Here is an 18253-nt window from a genome sequence, read left to right as displayed (position 1 = left end):
TATGTGAGAGTTTATTTCTGGGCTCTTGATTGTTTTCCATTGATTTATGTGTCTCTCTTTATTCCACTGCCATACTGTTTATTTCTTTTTTGCCATACTGTTCTAATCATTATATCTTGGAGTATAGCTTGAAATCAGGAAGTGTGATACCTCTAGTTTTGTTCTTCTTTCTTAGGATTGCTTTGGCTATTCAGGGTCTTTTGGGTTCTATATGAACAGCCATCTTTTCCCTCAGCACTTACCAAATAGTTCATTCTTTCTGCTACTGTTTTGGGATGCTCCTTTTATCATATATTAAATTTCCATTTATATCTGTATCTGTTTCTGGACTGTATGTTCTGATTGATATAATCATCTATACCTGCAACTCTGTGTGACCCCATGGACTGTAGCCTGCCAGGCTCCTCTGTCCATGGGATTCTCCAGGCAAGAATACTGGAGTGGGTTGCCATTCCCTTCTCTAGGGGATCTTCCCAACCCATGGATGAAACCCAGACTTCATGCATTGCAGGCAGATTCTCTACCATTGGAGCCACCAGGGACCATACCTGCATTAAGACCATGCTTATAATTACAATAGCTTCAAACCTGGGCTGGCGATCTGTTTCACATATGATACTATACAAGTTTCAGTGGCATTCTCTCAAATCATCCCACCCTCGCCTTCTCCCACAGAGTCCAAAAGACTGTTCTTCACATCTGTGTCTCTTTTGCTGTCTCACATATAATATCTTTTGTTGCTTTGAAGGGAAGAAAGTTTGATTCTCAGTTAGTTGCCCTAAGCGAGTGTCTGAGCATAGCTTACCAGATTTGTGGGCCACCACCTTGCAGAGTAGACAAACATTTATTGATTGGATAGACAGATGTATGGAAGAGGCTTTCAGAAACAATTCTCTTAATAACTTGAAATCTATTTTACTTTTCTTTACTTTTCATTCATAAATAATTTCAAACTTACAGAAGTGCTGCAAGAATAATAGAGAACTCCCATATACACTTTATCCAGATTCACTCATTTTTAAGATTTTGCTATGTTTTCTTTATCATTCTCTCTTTCTTCTATATACATATTTTATAACTTACTTTCAACGTGAGAATAGACTCTAGACATCATATCCCTTTATCTTTTAATACTCCATTGTGTATTTTCTATGAATAAATATATTCTCTTACATAATCAAAGTGAAGTTATGAAATTCAGAAAATGTAGCACTGATACATTATCTAATACATAGTACAATACGTTTATCTAATTGACAGCCAATATTCCAGTTATATCAATTAATGCTGTTCTTTGTAGCATTTCCTCTTCCCAGTTCAGGGTCTAGTCCTGGATCTAGTTGTCCTGATTCTTTGAAATTTGTTTTCTTGAATTTGGAACATTAGCAGATAATAATTTAATCACCAGATCAAGGATTTTCTTGTTTTTTTCCTCTGTGTAGTTATTATTTTTCTCTTTGAAACTAATAAGCAGTGTGTAGAGAGATACGTTGAGACCATGCAAATGCCCTCCTCCTCATTAACCTGCCACCCACCATATAGCACCTAAATGTATCACTACCGTGGTCTACAACTCTCCTCACTTTGAGATTGAAACCTAGCTGATCAAGTATTAACAGTTTGCTTTTTTGGAAGGTATAATGTTATCTCTTTTTGAGAATAAGATACCGAGCATAACTTATAATCATTCCTAATCATATCGTGACAATCAAAAATAATAAATCCAGATACTGCTAAAATCTTTTATTCTCCATTTCTTTTGCAGGCATCAATGGCTATGTTTTTGACAGCTTGCAGCTGTCGGTTTGTTTGCATGAGGTGGCATACTGGCACATTCTAAGTGTTGGAGCCCAAATTGACTTCCTCTCTGTCTTCTTCTCTGGATATACCTTCAAACACAAAATGGTCTATGAAGATACACTCACCCTATTCCCCTTCTCGGGAGAAACTGTCTTCATGTCAATGGAAAATCCAGGTTAGTTATTTATATTATTCTTTTACTAACAGCAGTGTTCGCTTCACTGGTCATTCACATGGTTTTTTTTGTTTGTTTGTTTTGTTTTGTTTTGTTGCCCACTAGCTCACATCTGGGTAGATGCCAAATGGTTCAGGTGATTTTGGTAATTGCAAGGTATTTTAATGACAGAACCAAATCAAATGAGCTTCACAGGGGGCTCAGTGGGGACATAATCTGCCCACAGTGCAGGAGATGCAAGAGATGCAGGTTTGACCCCAGGGTTGGGAAGATCCCCTGGAGGAAGGCATGGCAACCCACTCCAGTATCCTTGCCTGGAGAATCCCATGGACAGAGGAGCCTGGTGGGCTATAGTCTATAGGGTTGCAAAGAGTTGGCCATGACTGAGCATGCACGCATGCACCACAGCAAATGTTTAAGTTAAAAGTCTTTGCTTTAACAAGTGCCTTTACTTGCTGTGGGCCAACCTTTTAAGTGTTTATTAAACTGTAGTGGTGAATATCCATTTATACCTGCAGTTAACACACAGGGACTGGCTAAATATGTTTCTGTGTACCTTGTGAATGTTGGTTTTGTTGGGAAGTGCATAACAATCTCCTCTGGCATGCACACATACCATCAAACCACTGGGAAGCCTTCAGGACGAACGTGGCTGTCAACTTCTCATCATCTGTCTCCCTCCAGAATGACTCAAAAGCCAAGCTTTTGAGAGCACCCAGTCTGGTAATCAGGAGGAACACTGACCCTGTCTAAACCTAACAGATTGTAGTTATTCTCTACACTTCTGGCTTTTCTGGAGATAAATTCTCATGGGGAAATTTCTGGGGAATCAAAACTAATCTTATATAAAACCATAGATTCACCTTCATACCCAGAAACTCATCTTATACCTCAATAATGTATTTTTGTGGGAAGTGAGTGAAGAAGACCCTGACAGAACTTCAATAACACCTCTGAAAGAATCTTGTTTATTCATGTTTATATCTTCATTATCTGCTTTACAGCTAAGTTGCAAGGTCTCAGAGATCTTGTCATCTTGTTTGTCATTGAATCTCCAAAGTTTATAGTGCCTGGCCTATAATAGATGCATAATAAACATGTTTTCAATGACTGAATAAATTAAATATGTGCAAAAATATTATAAAACAGTATGTATAATATGGTTGTGATTGTCTAAACCAAAGAAAGTGTGTGTGTGTGTGTGTGTGTGTGTGTGTGTGTGTGTGGGCAGAGAATGCTATTTAAAATAGCATTATTTTCAGAAGCTTTTAAACTACTTTGGTGATCAGTTAAATTCTAAAGACAAATTAAAACTCTGCTTTATGTATCTTGAGGGGAAATTTTCTATCTTGATTATAAAGCTCAAGCTAAATAAAGCCCCTGTTCTGTGTTGCTGATTTCTTATTTTAACTTCACTATGGTCATGTAACAGACTCTGTATGATTGCAGTTCTTTTAAATGTGGTGAGACTTGCCATGTGCCCAGCATATGGTTTACTTTTGGCTAATGGCCCATTTGCGCCTTTGACACTGGCACCACCACAGCAGGTGTGCTCACGCTCCAAACACAGGCATGGTGAATTCCATTGTCACTCTGAGCATCCATACTCCAAACAGTGGAATCATCACAAATCTATGCACATCTCTGCCCCAGAAACCAACACTAGTACCAAGGCCTGTGTGCTCACATGCCAGACCCAGCACCAAGAATCCCCTCAGCTAGGACCTCAGTCTGTGGGTGAAAAGAAAAAAAGAACCCCAGCAGCCTTCACCACCTAGGAGGTCAACAACCCTCACAGCTTTGACAACCAAGGACGCCCCCCCATAATCTTTGTTGACACTGATCTCAGCTGACTGAGCTGCATGTGGTCTATGCTGCTGAATCAGACACTGAAAAAGAAAGAACCCAGAAATCCTGGAGCTAATGAATACAGTGAATGAAATGAAAAAATACAATAGAGAGCTTTAAAAACATACTTGATTAAGCTGAAGAAAGAATCTGCAAACTCCAAGATAAATCTTTGGACATTATTGAGTCAAGAGGAGAAAAAGAAAAGCATGAAGAAAGGCTGCAGGACTTATGGAATGCCATTACATTTTTCCAAAAGAGACAAAGAAGTGACCAACATGTATATGAAAATGTTGTCAACATCACTAATCATCAGGCGATGCAAATCAAAACCACAGTAAGATATCAGTTCATCCCTGTCAAAATGACTATTATCAGAAAGTCAGAGGATGACAAGGATGTTGGCAAGGATGTAGAGAAAGCATGCTTGTGCACTGTTGGTGGGAATGTAAAGTGGTGTAGTCATTTTGAAGCTATGTGGAGATTCCTCAAAAAGCTAAAAATAGAACTACCATCTGATCCAGCGATCCCACTTCTGGGTATATGTACAAAGGACATGAAATCAGGATCTTGAAGAGATACCTGTACTCCCAGGTTTCTCACTGCACTCTTCATAATAACCAAGACATGGAAAGAACCTAAGTGTCCATTCATGAATAGATGACAGAGTAGAAAGACCCTGAGCTCATCTCCTCTCACAGATCTCCTACAACTAAAGCTATAAAGAAGTAACCACAGTAAGACAATAGGAGAGACATCATGATATTGTCCAATCTCATATCCCTGGGTGGGCATTTCACAAACAGGAGAAGAATTACAGATGCAGAGGCTCTCTCAAAAGAAGTAAGATGTCTAGCCCCACATCAGACTCCCCAGTCCAGGGATCTTGGACCAGAAAGACAAGCCCCTAGAGCATTTGGCTTTGAAGGCCAGTAATGCATACAAATGAGAGTCCCATAGAGCTGGGGAAAATAGAGATTTCACTCTCACACGGTCCAGGGCAAAAGCAGGAATAGGAGGCTGGGTCAGACCCTCCCGCTGATCTTGGAGAGTCCCCTGGAGAAGCAGGGGCAACTTCAGCTCCTCCTGGGGACATAGAAACTGGTGGCAGCCATTCTGGGGAGCTCTTTCTACCACATGGACACTAGTGCTTGCAAATGCCACTTTGGAATCCTCTGTCTGGCCTATTAGCAAGAAAATGCAGTCCCACCCTGACTCAACATCTATAGGTGCCAGTTCTGGGACACATCATGGCAAGCAAATAACTGGGCATGAACACAGCCCACCCACCAACAGACAGGTTGCCTTAAGAACCCCCTGAGACTGCAGCAGCCCCTGGACATGGCCCTATCCACCAGAGGGCACAGGGTCTGTCCCTGCACACCAGTGTGCAGGCACCAGATCCAGGACCTCTGGCCAGAGACCGTGGGGACCAAGCTCTACCCACCAGTGGGCAGGCCCCAGCCCTAGAATCCCCCGGACTCTGGTCCTGCCCTTCAGTGAGCGTGCTCTAGTCTCAGAACCAGCTTCACCCACCAATGGAGGTCACTCTTTGTCACTATTCGCCATCATTTTCTGCATATGACATGATGCTGTACATGCTATGCTATGCTATGCTGAGTCGCTTCAGTGGTGTCTGACTCTGTGCGACCCCATAGATGGCAGCTCACCAGGCTCTGCCATCCCTAGGATTCTCCAGGCAAGAATACTGGAGTGGGTTGCCATTTCCTTCTCCAGTGCATGAAAGGGAAAAGTGAAAGTGAAGTCACTCAGTCGTGTCCGACTCTTAGCGACCCCGTGGACTGTAGCCTACCAGGCTCCTCCGTCCATGGGATTTTCCAGGCAAGAGTACTGGAGTGGGGTGCCATTGCCTTCTCCGGATGCTGTACATAGAAAATCCTAAAGACAGCACAAAAAAACTACTAGAGCTCATCAGGGAATTTGGTATGGTTACAGGATATAACCCCACTAGGGCTTCCCTTGTGGCTCACCTGGTAAAGAATCCACCTGCAATGTGGGAGACCTGGGTTCGATCCCTAGGTTGTGAAGATCCCCTGGAGAAGGGAAAGGCTAACCACTCCAGTATTCTGGCCTGAAGAATTCCATGGGCTGTATAGTCCATGGGGTCACAAAGAGTATGACATGACTGAGTGACTGTCACTTTCACTTTTGGAGAAGGAAATGGCAACCCACTCCAGTACTCTTGCTTGGAAAATCCCATGGACAGAGGATCCTGGTAAGCTACAGTCCATGGGGTCGCAAAGAGTCAGACACAACTGAGCGACTTCACTTTCACTTTTCACAGGATATAAAATTAATATACAGAAAATCTGTTGCATTTCTATACACTAACAATGAACTATCAGAGAAAGAAATTAATGAAACAATCCCATTTACAATTGCATCATAAAAAATAAAATATCTAAGAATAAACCTACCTAAGGAAACAAAGGGATTCCCAGGTGGCTCAGTGATAAAAGAACCCCCCTGCCAATACAGGAGATACAGAGACACAGGTTTGATCCCTGGGATGGGAAGATCCCCTAGAGAAGGGAATGGCAACCCACCCCAGTATTCTTGCCTGGAAAATCCCATGGACAAAGGAGGCTTGCAGGCTACAGTCATGGGGTCACAAAGCGTTAGAAGACCTGTATTCATAAAACTGTAAGACACGGATGAAAGAAATCAAAGATGACACAAACATATGGGAAGATAGACCATGTACTTGGATGGGAAGAATCAATACTGTAAAAATTACTATGCTACCCAAGGAAATCTACAGATTCAATGCAATCTCTATCATATTACCAATCCATTTTTCACAGAACAAATGACACTGATTAGCTAAAATAATCTTGAGAAAGAAAAACAGAACTAGATGAATCATCCTCCCTGACTTCAGACTACAAAGCAACATTAATCAAAACAGTATGGTACTAGTACAAAAAACAGAGACATAGATCAGTGGAACAGGATAGACAGCCCAGAAATAAACTCACATACTATGGTCAATCTATGACAAAGGAAGCAAGAATATACAACGGAGAAAAGAGAGTCTCCAGATAATGAAGAAAAACTGGACAGATACATGTAAGAGAATGATATTAGAAATTCTCTAACATAATATACAAAAATAAACTCAAAATAAAGACCTAAAGTGCATACTATAAAACTCCTAGAAAAAGACATAGGTGAAACACTCTTTGACATAAACTGCAGCAATATTTTTTGGATCTATTTCTTAAAGCAAAGGAGATCAAAACAAAAATAAATAAAAGGGACCTCGTTAAACTTAAAGCTTTTGCACCACAAAAGAAACCATTGGACAAACAAAAACAGAAAGACAACCTATTGAATGGGAGAATATATTTTGCAAATGACCAACAGGGAGGTTAATATCCAAACTATATAAACAGCTCACACAGCTCAACGTCAAAAAAAAAAAGTCAATTGAAAATAGGCAGAAGGCCCAAATAGATGTTTTTACAGAAAAGACATAGTAATGGCCAACAAGCACATGAAAAGATGTTCAACATCGTTAATTATTAGAGAAATGCAAATCAAAACTACAATGAGGTATGACCTCACAGCACTCAGAAGGTATCATCAAAAAATCCACTAACAGGGCTACCCTGGTGGTCCAGTGATTAAGAATCTGCCTACCAATGCAGGGGACACGGGTTTGATCTCTGTTCCAGGAAGATCACACGTGCTGCAGGACAGCTAAGCCCATGTACCAGAACGACTGAGCTCCTGCTCTAAAGCCTGTGCTCCCCAACAAGAGAAACCACCACAATAAGAAGCCCGCACAGCACAACTAGAGAAAGCCCACACGGCAATGAAGATCCAGCACAGCTATAAATAAGTAAACCTTTTTTTAAAAAAATCCGCAAACAATAAATGCTGGCGAGGGTGTGGAGAGAAGGACACCCTCCTACACTGTTGGTGGGAATGTAAATTGGTGCAGCCACTATGAAAAACAGGATGGAAGTTTCTCAAAAACATACAAATAGAACTACTGTATGACCCCAAAATTTCACTCCTAGGTATTTATCCAAAAAAATGAAAATTCTAAGCTGTGCATACCAAAGTTCATAGCAGCACTGTTTACAATTGCCAATCTAGGTGTCCATCAATAGGTGAATGAATAAAGATGTGGTATACACAGACACAGGCTTCCCTGGTATACCGCTCACCTGGTAAAGAATCTGCCTGCAATGCAGAAGACCCTAGTTCGATTCCTGGGTCAGGAAGATCCCCTGGAGAAGGGATAGGCTACTCACTCCAATATTCTTGGGCTTCCCTGGTGGCTCAGACGGTAAAAAATCTGCCTGCAATATCGGAGACCTGGATTCAATGCCTGGGTTGGGAAGATCCCCTGGAGGAGGTGATGGCAACCCACTCTAGTATTCTTGCCTGGAGAATCCTCATGGACACAGGAGCCTGGCGGGCTACAGTCCAGGCTGTTGCAAAGAGTTGGGCATGACTGAGCAACTAAGCACAGCACAGCACAGCAGACACACACACAGTGGACTACTACTCAGCCATAAAAAAGAATGAAATACTGCCATTTGCAGCAACACGGATGGGCTTTGAAGACATTAGGCTGAGTGAAATAAGTTAGAGAAAGACAAATACTGTATGATATCACTTAAAGGTGGAATCTAAAAAATACAACAAACTAGTGAATATAACAAAAAAGAAATAGACTCCCAGATGTAAGGAAGAAACTAGTGGTTACCAGTGGAGAGAAGTGGGGAGGGGCAATTGAGAGGCAGAAGATTAAGAAATACAAACAACTAAAATAAATAAGCTACAAGGATATATAGAATCACACAGGGAATATAGCCAATATTTGGTAATAACAATAAGTGGAGCATAATCGTTAAAATTTGTGAGTTGCTATGTTGTACACCTGAAACTTGTATGGCACATAAACCATAACTCAATAAAAAAGAAGAAAAAATTTTAATACAAAAATTTTAATTAAACAAACTGAAAACCAAAAAAGTGATATATGTATATATGATGAACTACTATTCATCCATTAAAAAAGAAGGAAAAACTAACATTTGTGACAATATGAATGAACCTGAGGGCATTATGCTAAGCGAAATAATCCAGATGAAGACAAATGTTATGTGGAATCACTAATATGCACATCTTTTTTTTTAAAGAAAAGAAAAAGTTGAACTCTGAAACACATAGCAGAATGACGGTTATATCATGTTTTGTAATCTGCTTTGGGCTTCCCTCATAGCTCAGGGGAGAAGGCAATGGCACCCCACTCCAGTACTCTTGCCTGGAAAATCCCATGGACAGAGGAGCCTGGTAGGCTGCAGTCCATGGGGTCACAAAGAATCGGACACGACTGAACGACTTTACTTTCACTTGTTACTTTCATGCATTGGAGAAGGAAATGGCAACCCACTCCAGTGTTCTTGCCTGGAGAATCCCAGAGACAGGGGAGCCTGGTGGGCTGCCGTCTATGGGGTCGCACAGAGTCGGACATGACTGAAGCGACTTAGCAGCAGCAGCAGCAGCAGCAGCAACATAGCTCAGGTGGTAAAGAATCCACCTGCAATGCAGGAGACCCCGGTTCAATTCCTGGGTTGGGAAGATCCCCTGGAGAAGGGAAAGGCTCCACACTCCAGTATTCTGGCCTGGAGAATTCCATGGACTGTACAGTCCATGGGGTCAGAAAGAGTCAGACACGACTGAGCAACTTTCACTTCACTTTTGCTCACTTAATGACGTATTTGATATTTTTCTATGTCAATAAACATAGATGAACATCATCATTTTAAAAGATTGGTTAGTATTCCATGCTAGGGATACTGCAGTACCCTTGCATTGTTAAAGACCTCTTGTCCACTGAAGCCTGAGGTGTGCTCCTCACAGCTGGGCTCTGTCTCTCTGGGTTACTCTGATGGGAACTACCTCCAGGATTGAAGATCAGCCTAAAAATTTAATTCATTCTCTGAAATCCCTGGTTATATCACTGGGGTTATAGACAGGTCCGTATATTTGTGTGCTGACCATTCTCAAACTTGACCAGGCATGTTATGCTTATGTCAGAAGCTAGAGTAGGAGATTGGCAGCTGAGGTGTCTCCAAGGGAATTATAATTTAATTTTCTTTGCATCTCTGGTTATATCTCCTTTCTTATTTCAAATTATATATATATATATATATATTAGATAGAATTTATTTTTATTTGGTTATTTAAAAGATATATCCATCTGAATACAGAGTGCCAAAGAATAGCAAGGAGAGATGAGAAAGCCTTCCTCAGTTATCAGTGCAAAGAAATAGAGGAAAACAATAAACAATAAAATGGGAAAGACTAGAGATCTCTTCAAGAAAATTAGAGATACCAAGGGAACATTTCATGCAAAGATGGGCTCAGTAAAGGACAGAAATGGTATGGACCTAACAGAAGCAGAAGATATTAAGAAGAGGTGGCAAGAATACACAGAAGAACTGCACAAAAAAAATCTTAATGACCCAGATAACCACGATGGTGTGATCACTCACCTAGAGCCAGACATCCTGGAGAGCGAAGTCAAGTGGGACTTAGGAAACATCACTATGAACAAAGCTAGTGGAGGTGATGGAATTCCAGCTGAGCTATTTCAAATCCTAAAAGATGATGGTGTGAAAGTGCTGCACTCAATATGCCAGCAATTTGGAACACTCAGCACTGGCTTCAGGGCTGGGAAAGGTCAGTTTTCATTCCAATCCCAAAGAAAAGCAATGCCAAAGAATGCTCAGACTACCTCACTATTGTACTTATCTCACACGATAGCAAAGTAATGCTCAAAATTCTCCAAGCTAGGCTTCAACAGTACGTGAACCGAGAACCTGAGAACTTCCAGATGTTCAAGCTGGATTTAGAAAAGGCAGAGGAACCTGAGATCAAATTGCCAACAGCTGCTGGATCATAGAAAAAGCAAGACAGTTCCAGGAAAACATCTACTTCTGCTTCATCAACTATGCTAAAGCCTTTTAACTGTGTAGATCACAACAAACTGGAAAATTCTTCAAGAGATAGGAAAACTAGACCATCTTACCTGCCTCTTGAGAAATCTGTATGCCAGTCAAGGAGCGACAGTTAAAACTGGACATGGAACAATGAACTGATTCCAAATTGGGGAAGGAGTACATCAAGATTGTATATTGTCACCCTGCTTATTTAACTTATATATAAAGTACATCATGTGAAATGCTGGGCTGGATGAAGCACAAGCTGGAATCAAGATTGCCGGGAGAAATATCAATAACCTCAGATATGCAGATGACACCACCCTAATGGCAGAAAACAGAAAGGAACTAAAGAGCCTCTTGATGAAAATGAAAGAGGAGAGTGAAAAAGCTGGCTTAAAACTCAGCATTCAAAAAACTAAGATCATGGCATGTGGTCCCATCACTTCATTGCAAATAGATGGGGAAACAATGGCAATAGTGACAGAGTTTATTTTCTTGAGCTCAAAGATCACCGCAGGTGGTGACTGCAGCCATGGAATTAGAAGATACTTGCTCCTTGGAAGAAAAGCTATGACAAACCTTGACAGCATATTAAAAAGCAGAGATAGTACTTTACCGATAAAGGTCCATATAATCAAAGAAAGCTATGGTTTTTCCAGTAGTCATGTATGGGTATGAGAGTTGAACCATAAAGAAAGCTGAGTGCTTTAGAATTGATGCTTTTGAACTGTGGTGTTGGAGAAAACTCTTGAGAGTCCCTTGGACTGCAAGGAGATCAAACCAGTCAATCCCTAAGGAAATCAGTCATGAATATTCATTGAAAGGACTGATGCTGAAGCTGAAACTCCAATCCTTTGGCCACCTGATGTGAAGAACTGACTCACTGGGAAAAAACCCTGATGCTGGGAAAGATTGAAGGCGGGAGGAGAATGGGATGACAGAGGATGAGATGGTTGAAAGGCATCATGGACTCAATGGACATGAGTTTGAGTAAACTCCGGGAGTTGGTGATGGACAGGGAGGCCTGGCATGCTGCGGTTCATGGGGTCGCAAAGAGTCAAACACAACTGAGTGACTAAACTGACTGAAGTTATGACAGTGGAATTTTTAGTCAGTAACCTGATTTAAATTATTCATTTCAGCTCCAGTCTACTCTGGCCCAACATGATTTTATACAATCAAAAATATGCTTTTTATATCATGAAATTGGGTTCTTGTATCCCATGTTTTCATATTTTTTAATATATTCCTTTACTTCAGTAGAAGACATCCTCTAACCACTTCTTGTTTATGGCTGAATTAGAGGTAGATTGTTTGAATCTTTGTATACTAGAAAATCTCTTTATTCTCATTTCCTGTTTGAGTGATTATTAGGCTGCACATAGAATGCAATGTGCATTAATTGGAAAATGTCTGAACACAGGAACATTTTTCATGGGCATCCTATTGTCTTATAGGGCTCTGTGAAATATACTTTGAGAAAATTTTTTGGTTAAGATTTTGCTTCTGTAACTTGATGAGACCATTCATGTACCTGATGGGTAGCTTAGTAAAGGTGTATTTGTTTTCATTTATGCTTATGCATATACTTCACCACCATAAAATTCTTTCACTCAGATAATACTGTTCATAGTAGAAATTAATATTGTTGGCACTGTGGTGAGTTATTATGTTATTTGTAGCCTAAACCTACGTCCTACTCCCTTATGGTTACTTATCCTACACATTGGTCATAGTGGATGCTTGGCATTGTGTTGTGTGATTTGAGTGCATTATGAGATACTATCAGTCATTTATAAATTTGAAAACTGGAACCCAGAGACCTCAATTGACTTGCTTAAAGTCACACAACTGGTAAATTGTAGCGCTGGGACTCCAGGCAGTGAGGAGGAAATGGCAACCTACTCCAGTAATCTTGCTGGGAAAATCTCATGGACAGAGGAGCCTGGTAGGCTGCAGTCCATGGGGTCGCACAGAGTTGGACACGACTGAGCAACTGAGCGCTGAGCACACACTGTTACTGTAGAGCCCACAGCACTGTGCTGTATAGCAATAACAGCTGGCCTATATAAACTTCCCAGAATTAAGTCACTGTCATCACCAGAGTTCTAGTAAGTAAGTAAGGCTCTCCACTCTTGTGTATGTTAATTCTATTTCTCCATTTTTATGCCAATATATATTCATTTAAAATCACAGCCCTTTCTTGTGGTCACAAAGAGATATACCACAACAGCAGCAATGCAAAAACCACTTTTACTATCATTGTTGGACTACTGTTATGTGTATCTGGCATTTTACATAACAACTGGCAATATAATGGTACTAAGTAGTATTTTTTTTTCATTTGTCTGGGAATGGAAGAGAACCTCTAGCACAGATCTTGCTTGTGACTTGAGTTATGAGTAATCAGAGTCTTATTCTTCCTCATCTCCAGGTCTGTGGGTTCTGGGGTGCCACAACTCAGACTTTCGGAACAGAGGCATGACAGCCTTACTGAAGGTTGATAGTTGTGCCAAGAACGTTGGCGATTATGATGACACATATGGAGATATCCCAAACTTCTTGCTGAATGAAAACAACGTCATTCAACCCAGAAGCTTCTCCCAGAAGTCAAGGTACCCTAGCACTAGGCAAAAGCAATTCAAACCCACCATGACTCCAGAAAATGACGTAGAGAAGATTGACCCTCAGTCTGGAGAGAAAATGCAGCTGCTTAAAGAACAAAGTGTCTCCTCTAGTGATTTGTTGATGCCCTTGGGACAGAATCCTACTCCACACAAATTGTCCTTATCTGATCTCCAAGAAGCCAGAAATGAGGCTACCAATCATTTACCTGGACCAACAGAAAGAAACAAGGGCCCATCCCCATCTGAAGTGGCACATCTCAGACCAGAGCTCCATCGCAGTGAGGAAAGAGTATTTACTCAAGAGCCAGAACCACCACTAAGATTAAATGAGAATTTGGGGACAACTATAATGGCGGAGTTGAACAAACTTAATTTAAAAATTTCAAGTTCATCGAACAATCTAATGACTTCACCAACAATTCCATCAGACAAGTTGTCAGCAGGTACTGAAAAGACAGGTTCCTTCGGACCCCCAAATATGCCAGTTAATTTTAATAGTCAATTAGGTGTCATTGTATTTGGCAACAATTTATCTCATGTTATTGGGTCACATGTACCTTTGGGCTTGAGTAAAGAAGATAATGATTCCAAGTTGTTAGAAGCAGCTTTAATGAATAGTCAAGAAATTTCACTGGGAGAAAATGTATTATCAATGGAGAGTGATAGGTTATTTAAAGAGGAAAGAGTTCATGGAACTGCATCATTGACCAAAGATGATGCTTTATCTAAAGTTAATATCTCTTTGGTAAAGACAGACAAGGCACCAGCTAACTCAACAACTAATAGAAAGACTCACATTGATGACCCAACAGTATTAATTGAGAACAGTACATCAGTCTGGCAAGATATTATAATAGACAGTAATACCAACTTTCAAGAAGTGACTTCTTTGATTCATGATGAATTGTTTATGCACAAAAATACTACAGCTTTTGGACTAAGCCATATGTCAAATAAAACTACTTTATCCAAAAAAAGGGAAATGATCCGCCTAGAAAAAGAAGGCCCTGAGCCACTAGATACAGAATATCCAGATACATCATTCTTCAAGACTCTGTTTTTGCCAGATTCAACAAATGTGATCAAAAGGACCCATGGCAAGAACTCCCTAAGCTCTGGGCAAAGGCCCAGTCCAAAGCAATTAACATCATCAGTATCAGAAAACTCTGTGCAAGATCAAAATGTCTTATCAGAAAAGAATAAGGTAGTAGCAGGAGAGGATGAATTTAGCAAGGACACTGGCCTCGAAGATATGATTTTTCCAAATAGCAAGAGCATAGTTCTTACTAACTTGGCTAATGTCCAAGAAAATGATACAGACAATCAAGAAAAAAAATCCCAGGAAGAGACAGAAAGGAAAGAAACATTAATCCCCGAGAATGCAGTTTTGCCTCAGGTGTATACAGTGATTGGAACTAACAATTTCCTGAAGAACCTCTTTTCACTAAGCACTAAACAAAATGTCCGAGGTTTAGATGAAGAGACATATACTCCAGTACTTCAAGACAACAGGTCATTAAGTGATTCAGCAAAGAGAGCCGGGATTCATGCGGCCGATTTCTCAAAAGGAAGGGTGGAAGCAAACGTGGAAGGCTTAGGGAATCAAACAAAGCAAATGGTAGAGAAATCTCCAAGCACTACAAGGTTGTCTCCTATCCCAAGTCAGCAGGATGCAGTTCCTCACCGTGATAAGCGGGATTTGAAACAATCCAGACTCCCACAAGAAGAAGTAAAGCTTGAAAGGGGGGTAACTCTGAATGACATCTCAACTCAGTGGCCCAAAAGCATGAAACATTTGACCCAGGGTACCTTCACACAGATAGAACACAACAAGATGGAGAAAAGGACCATTACTCAGTCCTTCTTACCAGATTGTTCTCTGAGGAGTAATAGGTCAATTAGACCTACAGATGTGACCAAGATCCCACCCCAAGATAACTCTTCTCATCCTCCAGCATCAGCCTATGGTTATAACTTGGGGTCAAGCCATTCTGGGGTCCAAGAAACCAGCCATTTCTTACAAGGAGCCAAGAAAAATAACCTTTCTTTAGCCTTCCTAACATTGGAAGTGATCGGAAGTCAAAGAAAGAGCAATGCCCTGGGGAAACAGGTCGCAAATCCACTCATGTACAAGAAACTTGAGAACACTGTTCTCTTGAAATCAAGCTTGTCTGAAGCATCTGGGAAACCTGTTCATCAGGAAGATTTGCCTACAAAAACTAGCAAGGTTTCTCCTGCCCGCCTGGATCTCAGGGAAGAGATCTTCCTTCAGAAAATACAGGGACTTGTTAAATTGAATAAAGTCTACAGGCCTGGAAAAGTACCATCTCTGAAATGGACAACAGAAAGCTCTGAAAAGATTCCCTCCGAGCTGCTGGGTTCCTTCGCTTGGGATAACCAATCAGCTACCCTGATACCAAGAGAAGAGTGGAAATCCCTAGAGAGGTCACACAAACTCACATCTTTGAGGACAAAAGATATCACTTTGCCCCTGGACCCTAGTGAAAATTATCATCCAATAGCAGTAACAAATGAAGGAGAAGATAAGGCCCAAAGAGAAGCTCCCTGGCCAAAGCAAGGAGGGACTGGAAGGGTGTGCTCTCAAAATCCACTCATCTTGAAACGCCATCAAAGGGAGATAACCCTTACTACTTTTCAGCCAGAGCTAGATGAAACTGATTATGATGATACTTTGTCAACTGAAACAAAGAGAGAAGATTTTGACATTTATGGTGAAGATGAAAATCAGTACCCCCGCAGCTTTCAAAAGAGAACACGCCACCATTTTATTGCTGCAGTGGAGCGGCTCTGGGATTATGGGATGAGTAGATCCCCCCACGCACTAAGAAACAGGTATGGGTCCATTGATAATTCCTTTGTGCTACTGTTGTGACCTTTGACTTGACCAGGTGCTGAAACAATAGGGAAGGCACAATCAACCTGCAGCAACAAGACTCCAAAGACTGTTTTATAGAGGAAGCTGAGAAGCAAATGGCAAAGCATAGATGAAGCTGAGGAGCAAATGGGAGGTTAGATGGTGACACTAACAATGAAGGTTACAGGATGGTAAATCCAGGTAGCATGAAACTCTTAACTCTGGTGGGATGGAGAAGAAGAGGGGTCTATAAAAGGGTAGAGTGGTCAGAGTTAAGAAGCAGCCACGTGGAGCAGGAAGGAAGTCAGCCTCACCTAACATCTTCTGAGCTGCCGGGTAAGGCTTAGTCTTCTGAGTGTGCCCTGATAGACACAGCAGGAAGCAGTGAAGCGTGTGGTAATGAGACTGAGGTGGCAGGGGAGGTCGTTTTCCAAAGTACTGGGGATCCAGAGGGCAAAATGGGAGAATTTCTATGTTAAGGGAGCAGAAGGAGATTAGGCAGGGGAGGGAACACACAGAGAAATTTGGAAGATAAACATAAGGAGAGTGAATCAGCCAACAAATATTTACTGAGCACCTTCTATATGCCAGGCATTTGCGTAGACACTGGAGAATAGTAAAGCAGGAGTTTATATTCTGCTGGGAAGAGCAAAAGGCAGTAAAGTAGTAGAAAACTAAATAAGGGAATCTTGGTGCTGTTCAAAAGGTAGAATTGAATAATATGGTAGAGAGTGACAGGGAGTGTTACTTTCGCTGTGGTGGTCAGAAACATTCTCTTTGTGGAGTTGATGCCTAAATGATGATAAGAGGTCAGCTAGGGACTTCCCTGGTGGTCCAGTGACTAAGACTCCGCACTCCCAATGCAGGGTGCTGAGGTTCAATTCCTGGTCAGGGAACTAGACCCCACATGCCACAAATAAAGATCCCACATGCTGCAACTAGGCCCCAGTGCAGCCACATAAATTAAAAAAAAAACAGAAAAACAAAAACGAGGTCTGCTAACCAAAGTTTGAGGGAAGACATTTTCAGCAGAGAGAACAGGAAATGCAAAGGCCCTGTGAATGAAACAAGTTTAGCATGCTTGAGGAACAAAAAAGGACCAGCATGAGTGGAGTACAATAAAGAAGTGTGTGCAGGGGTAGGGCAGAGGTGAGTGACCACACCATCGTGGTTATCCAGGACATTACTACCTTTTTTGTACAGTTCTTCTGTGTATTCTTGCCACCTCTTCTTAATCTCTTCTGCTTCTGTTAGGTCCTTGCCATCCCTGACCTTTATTGTGCCCATCTTTGCATGAAATTTTCTCTTGGTATCTCTAGTTTTCTTGATGAGATCTCTAATCTTTCCCATTCTATTGAACAGGGTAGTGAGGGTGAAAGTAAAAAGAAATGTAAGGATGTTGAGTATAATTTAAAGAAAAGCAGAAAAGGCTTGCTGTTAGATTGAGCATGGGGAGGAATGGTGAGAGAAAACTTAAAAATGTTTCGTTTTTGTCCTGAGTAACTAGGTGGATGATGGTGACATTTAATGAGATGTGGAAGGCTTGAAGCAGAACAGATGTATTTGAGGAAACATTCAAGGGTCTGTTTTGTACATATTTAATTTGACATGCCTCCTAGATATCCAAGTTCAGATGTTGAGTAGGCAGTTTGATATATGAGTCTTGAAACCAAAGAAGTGGTTTGTGCTAGAAGATATACATTTGAGAGTTATAATCATATTACTAACATTCAAATAAGATTTGATGGGATGATAATGGAGTAAAAGTAGCTGCAAACCATGCCCACTTTAAGGGCTACATCCTCAAAGTAATGGTAAACCAGTTAAACTTGTACTTAATTGACTTATAGCCTATTTTTCGGTCATGTGTATTGTCCATGAAATCCCTATCCTTGATCATAATTTCAGCAAATCTTGAATTGGCAGTGCCTGCAGACATCTG

At 41.0% G+C, this 18253-nt stretch overlaps 1 protein-coding gene across 6 annotated transcripts in view; it reads left to right on the top strand.

The window, feature by feature from the left end:
- F8 (coagulation factor VIII) overlaps positions 1–18253 on the top strand; it is a 133379-nt gene that overhangs the window by 65431 nt on the left and 49695 nt on the right. For 2 of the 6 annotated variants that reach the window (XM_081563657.1, XM_081563655.1), the window contains exons 13-14: positions 1766–1975; positions 13244–16289. In XM_081563657.1, the coding sequence (XP_081419783.1) occupies positions 1766–1975; positions 13244–16289 (3256 nt within the window). The remainder of the gene's footprint in view (positions 1–1765; positions 1976–13243; positions 16290–18253) is intronic. The other 4 variants (XM_081563660.1, XM_081563659.1, XM_081563658.1 and 1 more) reach the window with 4 other exon arrangements.

Source organism: Giraffa tippelskirchi, chromosome X (assembly GCF_054371585.1).
Source record: "Giraffa tippelskirchi isolate mGirTip1 chromosome X, T2T-mGirTip1v1.2.pri, whole genome shotgun sequence".
NCBI lineage: Eukaryota > Metazoa > Chordata > Mammalia > Artiodactyla > Giraffidae > Giraffa > Giraffa tippelskirchi.
This window is presented reverse-complemented; position numbering and strand designations above follow the sequence as displayed.